Source organism: Cyprinodon tularosa, unplaced genomic scaffold, assembly GCF_016077235.1.
Source record: "Cyprinodon tularosa strain WSP-4 unplaced genomic scaffold, ASM1607723v1 ctg1316, whole genome shotgun sequence".
Lineage (NCBI taxonomy): Eukaryota > Metazoa > Chordata > Actinopteri > Cyprinodontiformes > Cyprinodontidae > Cyprinodon > Cyprinodon tularosa.
Genome location: NW_024038133.1, coordinates 64,574 through 82,779, shown reverse-complemented (window position 1 = coordinate 82,779; position 18,206 = coordinate 64,574). Strand labels below are relative to the sequence as shown.

The 18,206-nt window shown below is 46.6% G+C and overlaps 3 protein-coding genes across 5 annotated transcripts; all 3 read left to right on the top strand.

Moving 5' to 3' along the window:
• Positions 1-341: 341 nt before the first annotated feature.
• On the top strand, positions 342-1,004 carry pfn1 (profilin 1; the record flags this gene model as incomplete). The annotated part of the gene is made up of 2 exons (XM_038277497.1): positions 342-720; positions 871-1,004. Coding segments are annotated over 2 exons (477 nt in total), but the record flags the coding sequence as incomplete, so codon positions are not given.
• Positions 1,005-5,957: 4,953 nt separating this feature from the next.
• Positions 5,958-12,003, top strand: eno3 (enolase 3, (beta, muscle)). Its single transcript, XM_038277496.1, has 14 exons — positions 5,958-6,115; positions 8,121-8,210; positions 8,287-8,382; positions 8,461-8,519; positions 9,178-9,247; positions 9,330-9,463; positions 9,683-9,799; positions 9,881-9,986; positions 10,064-10,261; positions 10,498-10,574; positions 10,657-10,781; positions 11,404-11,512; positions 11,642-11,700; positions 11,780-12,003. Exons 2-14 carry the CDS (start codon positions 8,126-8,128, stop codon positions 11,847-11,849), a joined length of 1,305 nt encoding a protein of 434 aa, XP_038133424.1. The 5' UTR covers positions 5,958-6,115; positions 8,121-8,125; the 3' UTR covers positions 11,850-12,003.
• A 1,769-nt stretch (positions 12,004-13,772) lies between these two features.
• Positions 13,773-17,302, top strand: si:ch73-265d7.2 (C-type natriuretic peptide 2). 3 transcript variants are annotated; one of them, XM_038277500.1, is made up of 5 exons: positions 13,773-13,925; positions 14,193-14,470; positions 14,561-14,705; positions 16,457-16,586; positions 16,701-17,302. In XM_038277500.1, the coding sequence occupies exons 4-5, from the start codon at positions 16,497-16,499 to the stop codon at positions 17,007-17,009; spliced, it is 399 nt and encodes a 132-aa protein (XP_038133428.1). In that variant the 5' UTR covers positions 13,773-13,925; positions 14,193-14,470; positions 14,561-14,705; positions 16,457-16,496; the 3' UTR covers positions 17,010-17,302. The 3 variants fall into 3 exon arrangements, with proteins under 3 accessions (XP_038133428.1, XP_038133427.1, XP_038133426.1); XM_038277498.1 differs by having other exon boundaries at positions 13,775-13,925; positions 16,497-16,586; positions 16,701-17,300; XM_038277499.1 differs by lacking the exon at positions 14,193-14,470 and having other exon boundaries at positions 16,497-16,586; positions 16,701-17,300.
• Positions 17,303-18,206: the final 904 nt, after the last annotated feature.

The window sequence follows — 18,206 nt, the reverse complement described above, 5'->3', positions numbered from 1 at the left end:
CCATCGTTCTCCCTCCATTCTCCATCTTTCTCCATTGTTCTCCATTGTTCTCCATCGTTCTCCATCGTTGTCTCTTTGTTCTCCATCGTTCTCCCTCCATTCTCCATCTTTCTCCATTGTTCTCCATCGTTCTCCATCGTTCTCTCTTCGTTCTCCATCGTTCTCCCTCCATTCTCCATCTTTCTCCATCGTTCTCCATCGTTCTCTCTTCGTTCTCCATCGTTCTCCCTCCATTCTCCATCTTTCTCCATTGTTCTCCATCGTTCTCTCTTTGTTCTCCATCGTTCTCTCTTTGTTCTCCATCGTTCTCCCTCCATTCTCCATCTTTCTCCATTGTTCTCCATCGTTCTCCATCGTTCTCCATCATTCTCCATCGTTCTCCCTCCATACTCCATCATTCTCCCTCCATTCTCCATCGTTCTCCATCGTTCTCCATCGTTCTCCACCTCAGAGAGGTGTGCAGTTCAAGGGGGCTGGGAATTTGGAGCGTTCTTCTGCTGACTGCCTTTTCTTTGTCTCCATGTCAGACGGAGGAGATCAAGAAGCTGGGGAGCAGCGACCGGTCCAGCTTTGCTCAGAACGGCGTCTACATTGGCGGGACGAGGTGCAGACTGATCAGGGACCAGATGGACATGGACCCCGTCTACGCTCTGGACCTGAAGACCGCTGCTGATGCTGAGGGCAACACTTTCAACGTCTGTGTGGGGAAGAGCGTAACAGGTGAGACGGACTGGAAGGACGGCAAGTAAAGAGACGCCTTTGATTCCTCTTCTGGTGTTTGACTCTTTATGTCTCCCCCTTCCCTCCCCCTCTGTCCTCCCCCTCTGTCCTCCGCCTCTGTCCCCCCTTTCCTCCCCCTCTGTCCCACAGCTATAGTCATAGTTAAGGGCACAAAAGACGCCAGCGGTGGACAGCTGTCCAGCAAGGCCTTCAGCGTAGTCAGCTACCTAAGGAAGTCCAACATGTGAATCCAACATGGCCGCCGCCTCCCCCCTCCTCCAAATTCTGATGGACGACCCCTCCCTCACCCGTGTCTCCCCCAGCGTCCCCCCTGGGCTCCGGTAGTCTGCGGCGTCCCCCCCACCATCAGGGATCAAAGTGTTTTCCTCCATGTAACTAGAATCAGTGACTGCGTGTGCGGCGGCGGGTCACATGACCTCGCCGCCGCACACGCGTGTTCTTAGACAGGGAGCCAGTGTTACATGTTTCACTGCATCACACGCATGAAAGAAATAAAGACAGATCTGTTTACGTCACCCGTTGTCATGGTTTCTGTTCTACACACAAGTACACACCTGCTGAAATACTACTACAAACTACTACGATACTACAATATATATAACAACATGATAATACTTCTATGTTCTACTGCTGGTCCAAAGAAAGGACAGAGGAAGTAGTACCTCCAGCAGTACTACATCCACTACTTTCAATACTAAAAAGTATGTGAAGCTGTCTCTCAGCAGTACCACAGAGTACTTTAAGCTATCTCTCAGCAGTACTACAGAGTACTTTAAGCTATCTCTCAATAGTACTATATAGTACTTTAAGCTATCTCTCAGCAGTACTACAAAGTACTTTAAGCTATCTCTCAATAGTACTACAGAGTACTTTAAACTGTCTCTCAATAGTACTACAGAGTACTTTAAGCTGTCTCTCAGCAGTACTACAGAGTACTTTAAGCTGTCTCTCATTAGTACTACAGAGTACTTTAAGCTATCTCTCAATAGTACTACAGAGTACTTTAAGCTGTCTCTCAGCAGTACTACAAAGTACTTTAAGCTGTCTCTCAATAGTACTACAGAGTACTTTAAGCTGTCTCTCAGTAGTACTACAGAGTACTTTAAGCTGTCTCTCATTAGTACTACAGAGTACTTTAAGCTATCTCTCAGCAGTACTACAAAGTACTTTAAGCTGTCTCTCAGCAGTACTACAGAGTACTTTAAGCTATCTCTCAGCAGTACTACAAAGTACTTTAAGCTATCTCTCAATAGTACTACAGAGTACTTTAAGCTGTCTCTCATTAGTACTACAGAGTACTTTAAGCTATCTCTCAGCAGTACTACAAAGTACTTTAAGCTGTCTCTCAATAGTACTACAGAGTACTTTAAGCTGTCTCTCAGCAGTACTACAGAGTACTTTAAGCTATCTCTCAATAGTACTACAGAGTACTTTAAGCTGTCTCTCAATAGTACTACAGAGTACTTTAAGCTATCTCTCAATAGTACTACAGAGTACTTTAAGCTATCTCTCAATAGTACTACAGAGTACTTTAAGCTGTCTCTCAATAGTACTACAGAGTACTTTAAGCTGTCTCTCAATAGTACTACAGAGTACTTTAAGCTATCTCTCAATAGTACTACAGAGTACTTTAAGCTGTCTCTCAATAGTACTACAGAGTACTTTAAGCTATCTCTCAATAGTACTACAGAGTACTTTAAGCTGTCTCTCATTAGTACTACAGAGTACTTTAAGCTGTCTCTCAATAGTACTACAGAGTACTTTAAGCTGTCTCTCAATAGTACTACAGAGTACTTTAAGCTGTCTCTCAGCAGTACCACAGAATACTTTAAGCTGTCTCTCAATAGTACTACAGAGTACTTTAAGCTGTCTCTCAGCAGTACCACAGAATACTTTAAGCTGTCTCTCAATAGTACTACAGAGTACTTTAAGCTGTCTCTCAATAGTACTACAGAGTACTTTAAGCTGTCTCTCAGCAGTACTACAGAGTACATTAAGCTGTCTCTCAGCAGTACTACAGAGTACTTTAAGCTGTCTCTCAGCAGTACTACAGAGTACTTTAAGCTGTCTCTCAGCAGTACCACAGAATACTTTAAGCTGTCTCTCAATAGTACTACAGAGTACTTTAAGCTGTCTCTCAATAGTACTACAGAGTACTTTAAGCTGTCTCTCAGCAGTACTACAGAGTACTTTAAGCTGTCTCTCAGCAGTACTACAGAGTACTTTAAGCTGTCTCTCAATAGTACTACAGAGTACTTTAAGCTGTCTCTCAATAGTACTACAGAGTACTTTAAGCTGTCTCTCAGCAGTACTACAGAGTACTTTAAGCTGTCTCTCAATAGTACTACAGAGTACTTTAAGCTATCTCTCAGTAGTACTACAGAGTACTTTAAGCTGTCTCTCAGCAGTACTACAGAGTACTTTAAGCTGTCTCTCAATAGTACTACAGAGTACTTTAAGCTGTCTCTCAAGTAGTACTACAGAGTACTTTAAGCTGTCTCTCATTAGTACTACAGAGTACTTTAAGCTGTCTCTCATTAGTACTACAGAGTACATTAAGCTGTCTCTCAGTAGTACTACAGAGTACTTTAAGCTATCTCTCAGTAGTACTACAGAGTACTTTAAGCTGTCTCTCAGCAGTACTACAGAGTACTTTAAGCTGTCTCTCAATAGTACTACAGAGTACTTTAAGCTGTCTCTCATTAGTACTACAGAGTACTTTAAGCTATCTCTCAGTAGTACTACAGAGTACTTTAAGCTGTCTCTCAGCAGTACTACAGAGTACTTTAAGCTGTCTCTCAATAGTACTACAGAGTACTTTAAGCTGTCTCTCAGCAGTACTACAGAGTACTTTAAGCTGTCTCTCAATAGTACTACAGAGTACTTTAAGCTGTCTCTCATTAGTACTACAGAGTACTTTAAGCTGTCTCTCAGTAGTACTACAGAGTACTTTAAGCTGTCTCTCAATAGTACTACAGAGTACTTTAAGCTGTCTCTCAATAGTACTACAGAGTACTTTAAGCTATCTCTCAATAGTACTACAGAGTACTTTAAGCTGTCTCTCAGCAGTACCACAGAGTACTTTAAGCTGTCTCTCAATAGTACTACAGAGTACTTTAAGCTGTCTCTCAATAGTACTACAGAGTACTTTAAGCTATCTCTCATTAGTACTACAGAGTACTTTAAGCTATCTCTCACCAGTACTACAGAGTACTTTAAGCTGTCTCTCAATAGTAATACAGAGTACTTTAACCTGTCTCTCAGTAGTACTACAGAGTACTTTAAGCTGTCTCTCAGTAGTACTAAAGAGTACTTTAACCTGTCTCTCAGTAGTACTACAGAGTACTTTAAGCTGTCTCTCAGTAGTACTACAGAGTACTTTAAGCTGTCTCTCATTAGTACTACAGAGTACTTTAAGCTGTCTCTCATTAGTACTACAGAGTACATTAAGCTGTCTCTCAGTAGTACTACAGAGTACTTTAAGCTGTCTCTCATTAGTACTACAGAGTACATTAAGCTGTCTCTCATTAGTACTACAGAGTACTTTAAGCTATCTCTCAGTAGTACTACAGAGTACTTTAAGCTATCTCTCAATAGTACTACAGAGTACTTTAAGTTGTGTCTCAGCAGTACTACACAGTACTTTAAGTTATCTCTCAATAGTACTACAGAGTACTTTAAGCTGTCTCTCAATAGTACTACAGAGTACTTTAAGCTGTCTCTCAATAGTACTACAGAGTACTTTAAGCTGTCTCTCAATAGTACTACAGAGTACTTTAAGCTGTCTCTCAATAGTACTACAGAGTACTTTAAGTTGTGTCTCAGCAGTACTACAGAGTACTTTAAGCTATCTCTCAGTAGTACTACAGAGTACTTTAAGCTATCTCTCAATAGTACTACAGAGTACTTTAAGCTATCTCTCAGTAGTACCACAGAGTACTTTAAGCTATCTCTCAATAGTACTACAGAGTACTTTAAGCTATCTCTCAGTAGTACTACAGAGTACTTTAAGCTGTCTCTCAGCATCACTACAGAGTACTTTAAGCTATCTCTCAATAGTACTACAGAGTACTTTAAGCTATCTCTCAATAGTACTACAGAGTACTTCAGTCTCTTCAGTAATCAGTCTCCCAGTAGTACTGCACAGTACTTTGAGCAGTCTGTAGTACTGTAGTACTGTAGCAGCAGTACTACTGTAGCAGCAGTACTACAGTAGCAGCAGTACTACAGTAGGTCAGAGTACTCGCAGCAGATCAGAAGTATCAAAGTGTGTTTTTCCAGTAAACTAGAGGCTGTTTTTATCTTTCTGCAGAATAGAATCTACTCACCAAACCGTGCAGATCTATGGCTCTAGAATATACAAACATTAATATTTATTCCCTAAAAGGAGCCGCTGCTTTTATCCTTTTATAGTTAATTTAGTTTTATCTGATGTCATAGTTTCCAATCAGTATAACGGATAGAGACGTATCCTGTGGTCATGGAAACGGGCTTGGACTGTCAGAAACAACCACTGATGCAGAGATAGAGATATGGGCGGATCTCTGAAGATCAGGACCATAGTACTACATTTAGTCCTTTAGCTTCTACTTTAGCAGTACTACATACAGCAGCAGAGTACTACTAAATGTCCTGCAGGAGATCTACATTTAGTATTTCTAGAGGTCTCCCAGCTTCTGTCCACGGACTACAGAACGATACTAGAGTACTTTTGCAGCTGAACCACCTTAAGCTGTCCTGTGGTACTATAGTACTTTGATTAGTCCACAGATATATTTATCCAGCAGCGAGGCTCCAGGCTGAGGGACACCTAAAGGTGAGACTAAAGGGTAAAATGTGAGGGACGGACTCTCTGGGTTCTGCCCTTTGCAGCGAATGCTGACCCAGCTTCAGGTTACTCCTGCTAGTGAACTTTAACCTTTCTGACTTCAGGGACTGTCAGCAAAGTTCAGCTGCAGGAACACGGTGGAGGGGAAAGGTACTGCGGGAAACAATCCCAAACATGGTGACCGTTAGACTTAATAAGCTGGATTACGGGTTCAGCAACAGGCTGTTTAATGTTGCTGTCAGACTTTAATGATCCTCTGAAACAGCTGGAACTGATGAGGAGGAACCATGGAGGCCAGAGGAGATCCTCCAGCAGATAGAGATCTTCCAGCAGAGCCTCCTGCTGGAGGCTTTCAGGTTCTGCTTCTCCTGCTACAGTCAGACACTCCCTGCCTCTCCTTCCTGCCCCTCCTCCCTCTGCACCAGGCAGCTATAAAAAACCCTCAGAGACAAGGACAGGCACTTTCCACGTCAGTCAGACGGACAGAGGGACAGTCAGACGGCCCGAGACGACCCCTTCCTCTCTTCTTAGAGCTTCGCCTCTCAGGTGAGTCCCACCAAACCTCCTGAACGCTCAGAGGCTGTCGGCCAGTCACTTCCTGGTTCCTACCAGCTCAAACTGCTTCGGTCACACCGCCTACGAGCAGGCTTTTATTTTGAAAGAGCACTTATTTAACCAAACTTTTGTTCTAGATGGTTTGTGTTTTTGGGTGTGTGAGTTTCTGGTTGATTTGGATCTGGAACCAGCCGGAGTCTGACTGTGAGCGCGCTGAAGGTCACAGAGTGGAAATCTGACAAACAGCAGGAGGAGCACAAAGTCCACAGACTGATACACCCACCGAGTCACAAAACACACACAGGGACCCACTCAGGGTGGCTGGAGGGGCCGTTCTGGGTCAGATCCGAGGTCCAAACCACAGGTTAACCCAGGTTCATGGTTCTAAACCTCAGGGGGACAGAATCTGCCTGCTGGTTCTGGTTTACCGGGTTCTATCAGGACGCAGAAACACTCATTTAGTGACATCACAGAGGGGGGCTGGGGGGTGGGGGGGTGCTGAAGCAGCCAAAAGCTGGTGGAGGTTCCCCTCAGCAGAACCCTCATCCAGGTTCCAGTTGGAGGGAAGCTACGTTGGTGTAACTTCTGCATCAGCATCTCCAGACCTCCTGTCTTACATTAACGCACAGCCTACTGTGTATATAGAACATATTATGTCTTACATTGTATATAACTATGGATCCTGCTTTCCTTTATATATATATAATTTGTCTGCAGCATCACAAGTGCAAACCTGCTCGGCAATAAATCTGACAGTGAAGGAGGAGTTCTCCTGGAAGCTGCTGCAGATGTTTCTGCTCTGCTACCTTCTTCACCTCATGGAGCTCAGGAGAACTTTCCTTCTTCAACTCACTGCGAAATGTTTCTGTTTGGATGTAAAAACTGCTAAAATTCTGGCACAACCTGCAATAGTTGACCTTAAAGCTGGAGTGGGGGTCTGTCCCCTGGGGGGAGGGTCTCTGTAAAGGCCATCGGTGGTCTCAAGTGCTCTTCAGGAGCTCAGCTGTTGTTCTGCAGGCCTGACCCACAAATACCCCCAGGCCCCGCCTCCTGACGCTAAAGGAAGCATCAGGGCGTCAGCTGTCCTACAGTATCACCTCAGGAGGGCCTCTCCTCCAGAACTTTTGCTGCAGGTCACGAGGACCGTTCCTGGTTCCTGGATGACACCCTTTACTTTGAAGGATCATCCTGCTATCGGCTCTCAGATGCCTTCAAATGTCAGATGGTTCTGCTGGTGTTTCTAACCCTGACCTCCTCATAAAGGTCCACTAAAAGGTCAGCAGCTCCTCCTTCTGCAGTATAAAAATATCTGAGTGGGCCCCCCCCCTCAGTGGATTCCTCCTCCCAGTCAGCTGCTGACCAGCCCTCATTGGCTGTTCAGCAGCGTGGGCGGGGATTGCTGCAGCAAAGAGCCTTCACGGTGCCGCCATGGCGTTAAACAGGATCCCTGCTGCAGGTCTGACACACACAGACACACACATCTGATCACGCACTGACCGAGGACGAGTCCTTTCACCTCAAAGGTCTTTGAAGCACAAAACAAACAGACCGCACCATCTGTGAATCAGTCTGTGTTTGGATCGTCACTGCTGCAGGGACAGGGACACGGTCCCACTGAGTCCAGGTCACTCAGGCAGGGTCTAAATCTGCTGTGGTTGGGGGGTGGTCCCACGGTGCTCAGATGGTCCAGGATCAGGGTCCAATTGTATAAACTAATGTAGAGCAAAGGACAGAGTCCCCCCTTTTAAAGGACAGATAGACTCTAGTTTTAGGACTCAAAGGACAGCCGGTCTTCCATGCATGTCTCTGCTTCTGGTCTGTTTGTCCTGAGCAGGACTCTGTTTCAAGGTTCCCACCTGGTTAATCTCTTGGATTCCTCACGGACCAGATGACAGAGCTCATTCTGGATTAACTGGATCAGAGTGTGTGAACACCTCAGACAGCTGCCCTGGATTTAAAGCTCTGTCCCTTTCCTGTGTCCCCCTGTGTCTCTTAGTCAGGATGTCTATCACCAAGATTCACGCTCGTGAGATTCTGGATTCCAGAGGAAACCCCACCGTGGAGGTGGACCTGTGGACAGCAAAAGGTGAGTAGCAGCACCTTCTACATTGTGTCCCACATGTCCTTCAAGGCCATGGAACTGAAGTCACACAATGTCTCAGGTCTCTTCAGGGCTGCCGTCCCTAGCGGGGCCTCCACTGGAGTCCATGAGGCCCTGGAGCTCCGTGATGGAGACAAGAGCCGTTACCTGGGCAAAGGTAGGAGGAAGCAGATGAGGACAGGTGAGACGGAAAACTGTCTGCAGGAGAGCTGCTGACATCTGTCTTTGTCCACAGGTACCCAGAAGGCTGTGGACCACGTCAACAAGGAGATCGCCCCCAAGCTGATTGAGAAGGTATCCGCCATTGTTCCCTGCAGGTTCTCAGAGGGTTCTGGTGCTTTGGGGCAAGTAGATTTAAGCTAACGGGCTAATACCTGGCCTTTTGGTCCTCAAGGGCAGCTGGTCTCCAGGTGCTGGTGAAGGTTCTTAGTCTTCCAGGTCATAGTCAGTCCAAAAAAAAAAAGAAAATTAAAAACAATCCACTGGACTTTGTTTACAAGTTTGAAGACGTTTTGCTTCCTTTGATTAAAATTTTGAATTGAAAAAGATTCCTGGGTGGGAAGCAAAACATCTTCAAAGTTGGAAACAAAGTCCAGTGGATTGTTCTCCAGGTTTCAATGTTTTCTCTGCTTTAGCTCAGTTGATTCTAATGATTCCTGTTAATCTGCCATGAAAAGCAAAGAAACCTGTAAAACCTTCAGGACAGAGAACCTTGAGGGCCGACTTTGAAATGTCTGACTGAGACATTCATCTTCTCTGTCCAAATGTCTCTCTACCTAAAGTGCTTTATAAGTTCAGGTCATTGACCATCCACCTGTCTGTCCTTGTATGTTTCTATTTCTCTGTCCTCGGCTCTCTCTACCAATCTATCCTCAAACATGGCTACCTGTCTGTCGACATATCTCACCTCATTATTTTTCTCTACATATCTTTTTAATTCTTTGTTTTCCAGAAAATTAGCGTCGTAGAGCAGGAGAAGATCGATAAGTTCATGCTGGAGTTGGATGGCACAGAGAACAAATGTAAGGAATAGTCTATTTGCCGGTCCTTCCTCTCTGCATCCCGGTCCGTCTTTGACCTGTGTGTCCCTGTCTCTGCCTGTAGCTAAGTTCGGTGCTAACGCCATCCTGGGCGTGTCCCTGGCCGTCTGCAAGGCCGGAGCAGCGGAGAAGGGAGTTCCTCTCTACCGCCACATCGCCGACCTCGCCGGACACAAGGATGTCATTCTTCCTGTTCCTGTGAGTGGGAGGGGCTTAATGAGAGGCTGGCGTTGGTGTAAAGGGTTGGGCTTTATGTGAGTGGGCGGGGCTTTGACTTGATATTTATAGAAGAATTTCGGGCCCGTTCTCCGTGACATTGGTGGAGTAACAACAAAGTCTTGGTTCAGTGGACGGTTAGACCTGAATCCGTCGTTCTGTTGGTCTCCTGGGTTTACTGCATGTTCTCTGTGTGTTCAGGCCTTTAATGTGATCAATGGCGGCAGCCACGCTGGAAACAAACTGGCCATGCAGGAGTTTATGATTCTTCCAGTTGGAGCTTCAAACTTCCATGAGGCCATGAGGATTGGAGCAGAGGTACCATGATCTTCAGCTAGCAGCACCGCTTCCTCAGACAACACGTTCTCCAGGGATATTTCTCTCATTGTCTTATTTCAGGTCTACCACAACCTGAAGAATGTCATCAAAGCCAAATACGGCAAAGATGCCACCAACGTGGGAGATGAGGGTGGCTTCGCCCCCAACATCCTGGAGAACAATGAGGGTGAGGCTCCAGCTGTCTGACCATAAACAGACCAGCTTCAGTTTTACGACAACCGCTGACTGTCTGTGTCTCTGCAGCCCTGGAGCTGCTGAAGACGGCCATTGAGAAGGCTGGGTACCCTGATAAGATCATCATCGGCATGGACGTGGCTGCCTCTGAGTTCTACCGCAATGGAAAGTACGACCTGGACTTCAAGTCTCCTGATGACCCATCCAGACACATCAGCGGAGAGAAGCTTGGAGACCTGTACCGCAGCTTCATCAAGGGCTACCCTGGTAGAAACGCCCCCAAAACACCTGAAGCTCTTTCACCAGCACCTAAAACCTTACAAATGATAAGATCTATTTAATGAGAGTATACAGAATCAGTGCAGATTTGTGTCATCTTAATTTGATTCACTTATCTTCTAAGTGAAACTATTTTGATTTGTAATTCACTGAAGTGCTATTGCATTGGTCTACCTTTAGGGGGCAGCATTGTGTTGAATTCCAGTCTCTGTGTCTGACTCTAGTTCAGTCCATTGAGGATCCGTTTGACCAGGATGACTGGGAACAGTGGGCTAAATTCACCTCCTCTGTAGACATCCAGGTGAGCTGGACAGCTGTTTCTGCTTGAATACAGACAGCATCCTTAACCTGACTCACCTGTGGGTCTGCTTCCAACCAATCAGATCGTAGGAGACGATCTGACAGTGACCAATCCAAAGAGGATCCAGCAGGCCGTGGAGAAGAAGGCCTGCAACTGTCTTCTGCTCAAAGTCAACCAGATCGGTTCTGTCACCGAGTCCATCCAGGCGTAAGACGTCCGTCTGTCTCTCTGTGTGTCTGTCCAGCCATCTGTCCTTGTCTGTCCATCTCTTACTGAAGACCGTTCTGAAGTCAAAAACTGATATTATCAGATATAATAATCCAAGATCTCTGTCATCGTATCACATTCTACAGCTGTTTTCTTTTCCCTTCTACTTGACCCTTTATGATCCCCACTGTGTCTCTGTGACCCCCTGTCTCCCGCTGACCCTGTCTCTTGGAGTTTCTGTCCAACTATCTCTCTCTCACTCTGTCTCTCTCTGTCCCCCTGTCCCTCTCTGACCCCGTCTCTTTGTGTCTCTGTCCTCCTGTCCCTCTCTGTCCCCCTGTCCCTCTCTAACCCCGTCTCTTTGTTTCTCTGTCCTCCTGTCCCTCTCACCCTGTCTCTCTCTCTGTCCCCCTGTCTCCCTCTGACCCTGTCTCTTGGTGTCTCTGTCCATCTCTGACCCTGTCTCTTTGTGTGTCTGTCCTCCTGTCCCTCTCACCCTGTCTCTCTCTGTCCCCCTGTCCCTCTCTGACCCTGTCTCTTTGTGTCTCTGTCCTCCTGTCCCTCTCACCCTGTCTCTCTCTGTTCCCCTGTCCCTCTCTGACCCCGTCTCTTTGTGTCTCAGGTGTAAGCTGGCGCAGAGCAGTGGTTGGGGTGTGATGGTCAGCCATCGTTCTGGAGAGACTGAAGACACCTTCATCTCTGACCTGGTGGTTGGACTCTGCACTGGACAGGTAGGATGGGGGACAGATGGGTGGGGTTAGGTCCAAAGACATAGCCAGGCAGTTTCTTAAGGTCATAACCAATCTTTATCCTGTCTCCTGCTGGTTGCCTCTATCAATGATATCCCTTCTGTTTCTCAGATTAAAACCGGCGCCCCCTGCAGGTCAGAACGTCTGGCCAAATACAACCAGCTGATGAGGTAAGCGCCTCCTGATTACTTCTAAAGTAAAAGCCACTGTTTCAGAGTAAAAGCCCAGCTGACCTGGCTCTCTCTGCAGGATCGAGGAGGAGCTCGGAGACAAGGCCAAGTTCGCTGGGAAGGACTTCCGCCACCCAAAGATCAACTGAGACTCCGCCTGGCCCCGTCACCGTGCCAACTGACTGACACCTGATTACCCCTGGGGTTTAAGCCCCGCCCTCCCAGCTGTTATTCCATAAATGTTGTTTTCTATAAAAACTCAAACAGAGTAAACAGAAACAAATAAAAGCATTTTTTCGAGTCGTTTCTTCAGATGTTTATTGGCTGGACTGCAGCTGCTTCCTGCGGCCGTTCTGATGCATCAAAGAACGTCAGAGCATGGGAGACATTAAGTCCACCCAGGTTCTCATTTCAGTCTGACAGTGAGCTTCGTCCCCAGCAGGAGTCATGTCCACACACACAATACACACACATGGCAGAGTGACGTCAATGCTGATTGGCTGAGGAGTTTGGGCTGCAGGCAGCATGTTGCCTGGTGATGACCAGCAGCCGTGTCGGGCCCCTGACTGAGGCTGGGGACATGAGGAGGAGGAGCAGTGTGCTTCATCTTCACAGAGTTTTAATCTGGGTGACACAAACTGAGACCGTCTGCGTCTCTGAACGTCCTCCTGACTCCTGGGTCCACACCTTAACCAGGAATCTGTCCAGGAATAAGGAGACTGCAGGCGGTGTGAGGGACCCTGATGAACCTGCTGCAGACCCCCCCCCCAACCAAACAAAGGGCCCGCTCACACATTGATGATAAGAGCTCATCAATCACCTGATTAGTAGGGGGCAAAGGTCAAACCAGCAATACGAACTGAAGCAGTGAAGGTGGGGGGGCTTGGGGGAGTGTCAATATGGGTTTTTTATGTGGGCCTGATGACGTCAGAGGCTGAATAGAGGGCGGGCACTGATGAGGACAGAGGCGGCCGGGGTCATTACACAGGCACCAGACTGAGGTAGCCCCGCCCCCTTCCACAGGAAATAGTTTCTGATTAAAACATGGTCACCACGGCGACAGTTTAGGAGGGGGTCAGCGGTCCGAGGAGCCGAGGAAAGGAACAGTGGAACAGCATCATAGGTTTGAATTTACAGAGAGAGTCTTCTGATTGGCTGAGAAGGTCAAGACAAAGATAGAGAGGATTCTTCATCCTGGACCTCCTCTGGACCAAACCTCTGACCTCCTCTGGACCAAACCTGAGACCTCCTCTAGACCAAACCTCTGACCTCCTCTGGACCAAACCTGAGACCTCCTCTAGACCAAACCTCTGACCTCCTCTGGACCAAACCTGAAACCTCCTCTAGACCAAACCTCTGACCTCCTCTGGACCAAACCTGAAACCTCCTCTAGACCAAACCTCTGACCTCCTCTGGACCAAACCTGAGACCTCCTCTGGACCAAACCTCTGACCTCCTCTGGACCAAACCTGAAACCTCTTCTGGACCAAACCTCTGACCTCATCTGGACCAAACCTGAGACCTCCTCTAGACCAAACCTCTGACCTCTCTAGACCAAACCTGAGACCTCCTCTAGACCAAACCTCTGACCTCTCTAGACCAAACCTGAGACCTCCTCTAGACCAAACCTCTGACCTCTCTAGACCAAACCTGAGACCTCCTCTAGACCAAACCTCTGACCTCCTCTGGACCAAACCTGAGACCTCCTCTGGACCAAACCTGAGACCTCCTCTAGACCAAACCTGAGACCTCCTCTGGACCAAACCTCAGACCTCCTCTAGACCAAACCTCAGACCTCCTCTGGACCAAACCTGAGACCTCCTCTAGACCAAACCTCAGACCTCCTCTGAACCAAACCTCTGATCTTCTCTGCTCCATCAAGTTTTCTTTAGGGTCAATGCGGTCTAGTACTCCTGTAGGACTATGACCACCTTTCCAGAGAAGGAGATCCCGTGGGTCTGGTTTCATTGATTCTCTACAGGATGTTCAGGAGCTTCAAGCCTTACAGGGATTCCTCTGCAAAGTTTATTCCATGTTGTCTTTTCAGTGGCAAGAAGGACTAAAGAAAAAATGCAGGAGCTCTCAGAACGCTGATGCCTTCCTGAGGAACCTGGATTGGTTCCTTCTACCGCGTATCTCCTTCAGATCCTGACATCTCATTGCTGAGGAGTTTCTGACGGCCTGGATCTTCAAGCAGAACTTGCTGACGATGCAGCTCCATGACGGTGAATCATCATCAGTTCTGACTGAGGAGCTGCTGGAGGTCTGCAGGTGTCCCACCTCTACAGGGTCTTCCTATAGCTCCATCATCTCCTCGGTCTGAAGAACATGTCTCTCCACTGAGCCGTAGATCTGCTGTTAGTGTTGATCATCAGGTCACGTCAGGTTTCAGACGTAGATCTATTGATCTAGACTTACTCTGAGCAGAGTTAATCACTAAGGAATCTCCTCCTCCTGCAGAGATGATGCTGAATTAATCTGTTATATTTAAGGTTCGGTTGGTTCTGGTCTGAGCGGAGGTTCACCATCAGGATGTCTTCTGATCATCGGCGCAGGCTGGGATCATCTGGACAAGTCTGGAGGAACAGGGACCATCAGACCCGCTGTTCTAGCTAACAGCATCCAGAGCTTCCCAAACAAGGGAAAAAATAAACCCGACATCAGCACCAGAACCCGGTCCGGCCCAGATGGCCTCCCTGGGTCTCTGTTCACTAACACGTCACACTCATCACTGACCCCCTGTGCGAGAGGGGGAGACAGCGTTGCCTAGGTGACAGCATGAGGACCTGAGTGACCTGAAGAATGTGTGACATCACGGCACCGAGACTTTTAAAAGCGGGTCTCCGTGGTTTTTCTGCAGACTCCGACCCGTCCTGGAACATCTCAGGACCGACGCGCCGACAGACCAAAGCTCCCAGTTGATCTGTTTCTCTGAGGGCCAAAAAGCATCGAACTGGACCGGACCGGTAACAGCTGCTAGAACCTGCTGGACCTTTGTTCTGGAGGTGAGTTCTGCTGGGTTATTAAGTTCTGCTGGTTTATTAGGGTTTGCTGGTTTTTCACCCTTTAAAGAACTCAACAGGTTCTGGTCCTGCTGAGGGACCAGAACCTGCAGATCAGAACTTTATAATTTAAAATAACATCACTGATTAAATGTTTTTTTTTAAGAGGCCCTGATAATTAATAATTATAGCATTTAATTTATTCATGTTTGGAAATAAATGACACTAAATGACATGAAATGTGCTAAAAATAAAACAGCTGTTAACTAATAGATCTAATTTCTACTTTATTTGAAGTCATTGAATCAAATTAAATAAAGTTTTGTGTTTTATTGATTTCAAAATCTTTCAACAGGAAAATATTTTCCCTGAAATTCAAAGTTATTGAGTTTAAGGTTCGGATGCTGATCGTGAAGATTGGAGCTAATCTGATAATAAATCAGTCCAGCAGGCTTCTGGTTCTGTTCTCTAAGCTACGTTGGATGTTGATGATGCTGAAGTGCTGCTGAGCCAGACAGGAAGTAGATGAGCATCATTTCCTGTTTAGACTTTTACCCTTTGAATTCAAACCAGATTTTAAACAGTAAAGATGTTTTTGTTGAGAATATCTGGACTGTAAAGCCAGAGATTCATGATAACTGAGATCCTCGTCTTTAGCCTGTTTGTCTCCATTCAGGACATTTTCTGTCCTGCTGGACTCCATCGTCCAAACAGTTTTCTCCACAGCATCCCGCTGATTCTGCAGAGTGGGAGAATAGAGATAGAATGAAGCAGAATGATGAAAAAGGGGTCCCTATGTCCTCCAAAAGTCTAAGCCTATAGCAGCAGAACTATAGAGATAGATCAGGATAACCTGAGCCACTCTAACTAGAAGCTTTATCAAAAAGGAAAGTTTTAAGCCTAGCCTTAAAAGTAGACAGGGTGTCTGCCTCACGGACTAAAACTGGTAGTTGGTTCCACAGGAGAGGAGCCTGAGAACTAAAAGATCTGCCTCCCATTCTACTTTTAGAAATTCTAGGAACCACTAGTAAACCTGCAGATTGAGAGCAAAGTGCTCTGTTAGGAACATAAGGAACAATCAGATCTCTGATATCAGATGGAGCTTGGCCATTTAAGGCTTTATATGTGAGAAGGAGGATTTTAAATTCTATTCTGGATTTAACAGGAAGCCAATGAAGAGAAGCCAGGATAGGAGAGATATGATCTCTCTTTTTCATTTTCATCAGAACTCTGGCTGCAGCATTTTGGATCAGCTGAAGGCTTTTAACTACAGTTTGTGGACTTCCTGATAGTAAAGAATTCCAATAGTCCAGCCTTGAAGTAACAAATGCATGGACTAGTTTCTCAGCATCACCCCTGGACAGGAGATTGCTCATTTTTGCAATATTCCTCAGATGAAAGAAGGAAATTCTAGAAACCTCTTTGATCTGGGATTTAAATGACAGGTCCTGATCAAAAATAACACCAAGATTTTTTACTTTATTATCTGAAATCAGTTTAATCCCATCCAAATGAAGTGACTGACTAATCAGCTTCTTTTTCAGAGACTCTGGTCCAAAGACTATAACTTCTCTTACAGTCTTATCCAGAATCCCATTATCCAGCAGCTGGATAAGGAACCATTCATGGCTCTATTTATTAACTAACTTAATGGACTTCCACTCAGAACAGAATAGTGAGACACTAAATGTTTAATTTATTTTGTTGCTTTTGATAAAAACCTGAAATATCTTCTTTTTCTTAATTTATTTCAGGTTTTAAAATACCATATTTTTTTGCCTTTTACATATAAAGATGGCTGCCTCTTCTGTTCCCATCATCCTCCTGCTCCTCCTCTCGGTTTCCGTGGAAACGAGGCCTTCTCCTTATAAAGATGACAGACAGGTGCTCATCATCCTCCCTGCTTCATTACTTTACACCATTGAGTCTCTTTCTGAGTCTTACAGATTGGTCGTTCCTGGTCATGTGACCTGTTTGTTTAACTGCTCATTTCTCCAGGTGTTACAGTCTCTCTTCGGCTCCCGCCTCACCTCTCTCATGGAGGTCACGCCCACCCCTGATGACATCACAGAGGGCTCTGCTTCCCCACCAACCTTCCGCTCTGATTCCAAGGGGCTGAGTCTCAGTCACCAAGGTAACGGCAGCGGGTTGGCCCGCAGACAGGAAGTGGTCCATCAGTTCTTCCTGGACTTCCTGCGGCAGCAGGTGAAGACGAGGAGGTGGAGCCGTAAGTCCATGGTGGGAGGAAGAGGATGCTTCGGGATGAAGCTGGACCGCATCGGCTCCATCAGCGGGCTGGGCTGCTAGATACCTAGATGGTTACCATGGTTACAGTACCGGACTTAGGCTGTTTCTGCTTTCTAATATGATCTGAAGAGGACCTGCATGACCTCTGACCTCTAGGACCTCCAGGTCCACCAGGTGGAGACTTCATGTTGGACGTTACTAACCCAGACGCAGACAGATGTTGTAGTGATGAAGACTGTGGTGGTCACCCTCCTGATGACCTTTCACCTACAGGTGTGTGTCTGACCTGCAAGTGTATTTCTGACCTGCAAGTGTGTGTGTGACACGCAAGTGTGTGTGTGACACGCAGGTGTATGTCTGAACTGCAGGTGTGTGTGTGACATGTAGGTGTGTGTCTGAACTGCAGGTGTGTGTGTGACACGCAGGTGTGTGTCTGAACTGCAGGTGTGTGTCTGACCTGCAAGTGTATTTCTGACCTGCAAGTGTGTGTGTGACATGCAGGTGTGTTTCTGACCTACAGGTGTGTCTGTGACATGCAGGTGTGTATCTGGCCTGCAGGTGTGTGTGTGACATGCAGGTGTGTGTGTGTGACATGTAGGTGTGTGTCTGACCCACAGGTGTGTGTCTGACCCACAGGTGTGTGTCTGACCCGCAGGTGTGTGTCTGACCTGCAGGTGTGTGTCTGACCTGCAGGTGTGTGTCTGACCTGCAGGTGTGTGTCTGACCCACAGGTGTGTGTCTGACCCACAGGTGTGTGTCTGACCCACAGGTGTGTGTCTGACCTGCAGGTGTGTGTCTGACCTGCAGGTGTGTGTCTGACCCACAGGTGTGTGTCTGACCCACAAGTCAGGTGTGTTTCTGTGCTGACAAAGCTCTTGCTGCAATAAACAGAACCAAATCTCTGCTCGTCTGGCTGCTTCATTTGATCAATCAGTGGCTTAAACCACCTGAATGTGTTTCCAGGTCTCTGCCTGGTTCTGTTCATGATCCATCAGCATTTATGCAGAGATAGTTTTAAAACGTCTATGTTCGGTACTTCGTAGACCATCGTTAGTTGGGTTTTCTTCCACAGAACCTCTGGGTCGGGTCTGCAGGCTGTATTGCTAACATTCATCCTTTCAGCCCTGAGATCAGGATGCTGTCATAATGTCTCCAGAATATTGACCTTGTTTTCCTTCAGCCATTTATTCTCCAGTTTGGTAGTATGTTGGGACATTGTCCAGGAGGACACATCTGCATCCAGGCTTCCTGGATGAT

Excerpts from the sequence above, each read along its gene's own strand:
- si:ch73-265d7.2 (XM_038277500.1), top strand. The coding sequence starts at position 16,497 with ATGGCTGCCTCTTCTGTTCCCATCATCCTCCTGCTCCTCCTCTCGGTT. Across the intron at positions 16,587-16,700 it reads CTTATAAAGATGACAGACAG|GTGTTACAGTCTCTCTTCGG; the intron begins GTGCTCATCATC and ends TCATTTCTCCAG.
- eno3 (XM_038277496.1), top strand. The coding sequence starts at position 8,126 with ATGTCTATCACCAAGATTCACGCTCGTGAGATTCTGGATTCCAGAGGA. Across the intron at positions 9,464-9,682 it reads ATGTCATTCTTCCTGTTCCT|GCCTTTAATGTGATCAATGG; the intron begins GTGAGTGGGAGG and ends CTGTGTGTTCAG. Across the intron at positions 10,782-11,403 it reads GTCACCGAGTCCATCCAGGC|GTGTAAGCTGGCGCAGAGCA; the intron begins GTAAGACGTCCG and ends TTTGTGTCTCAG.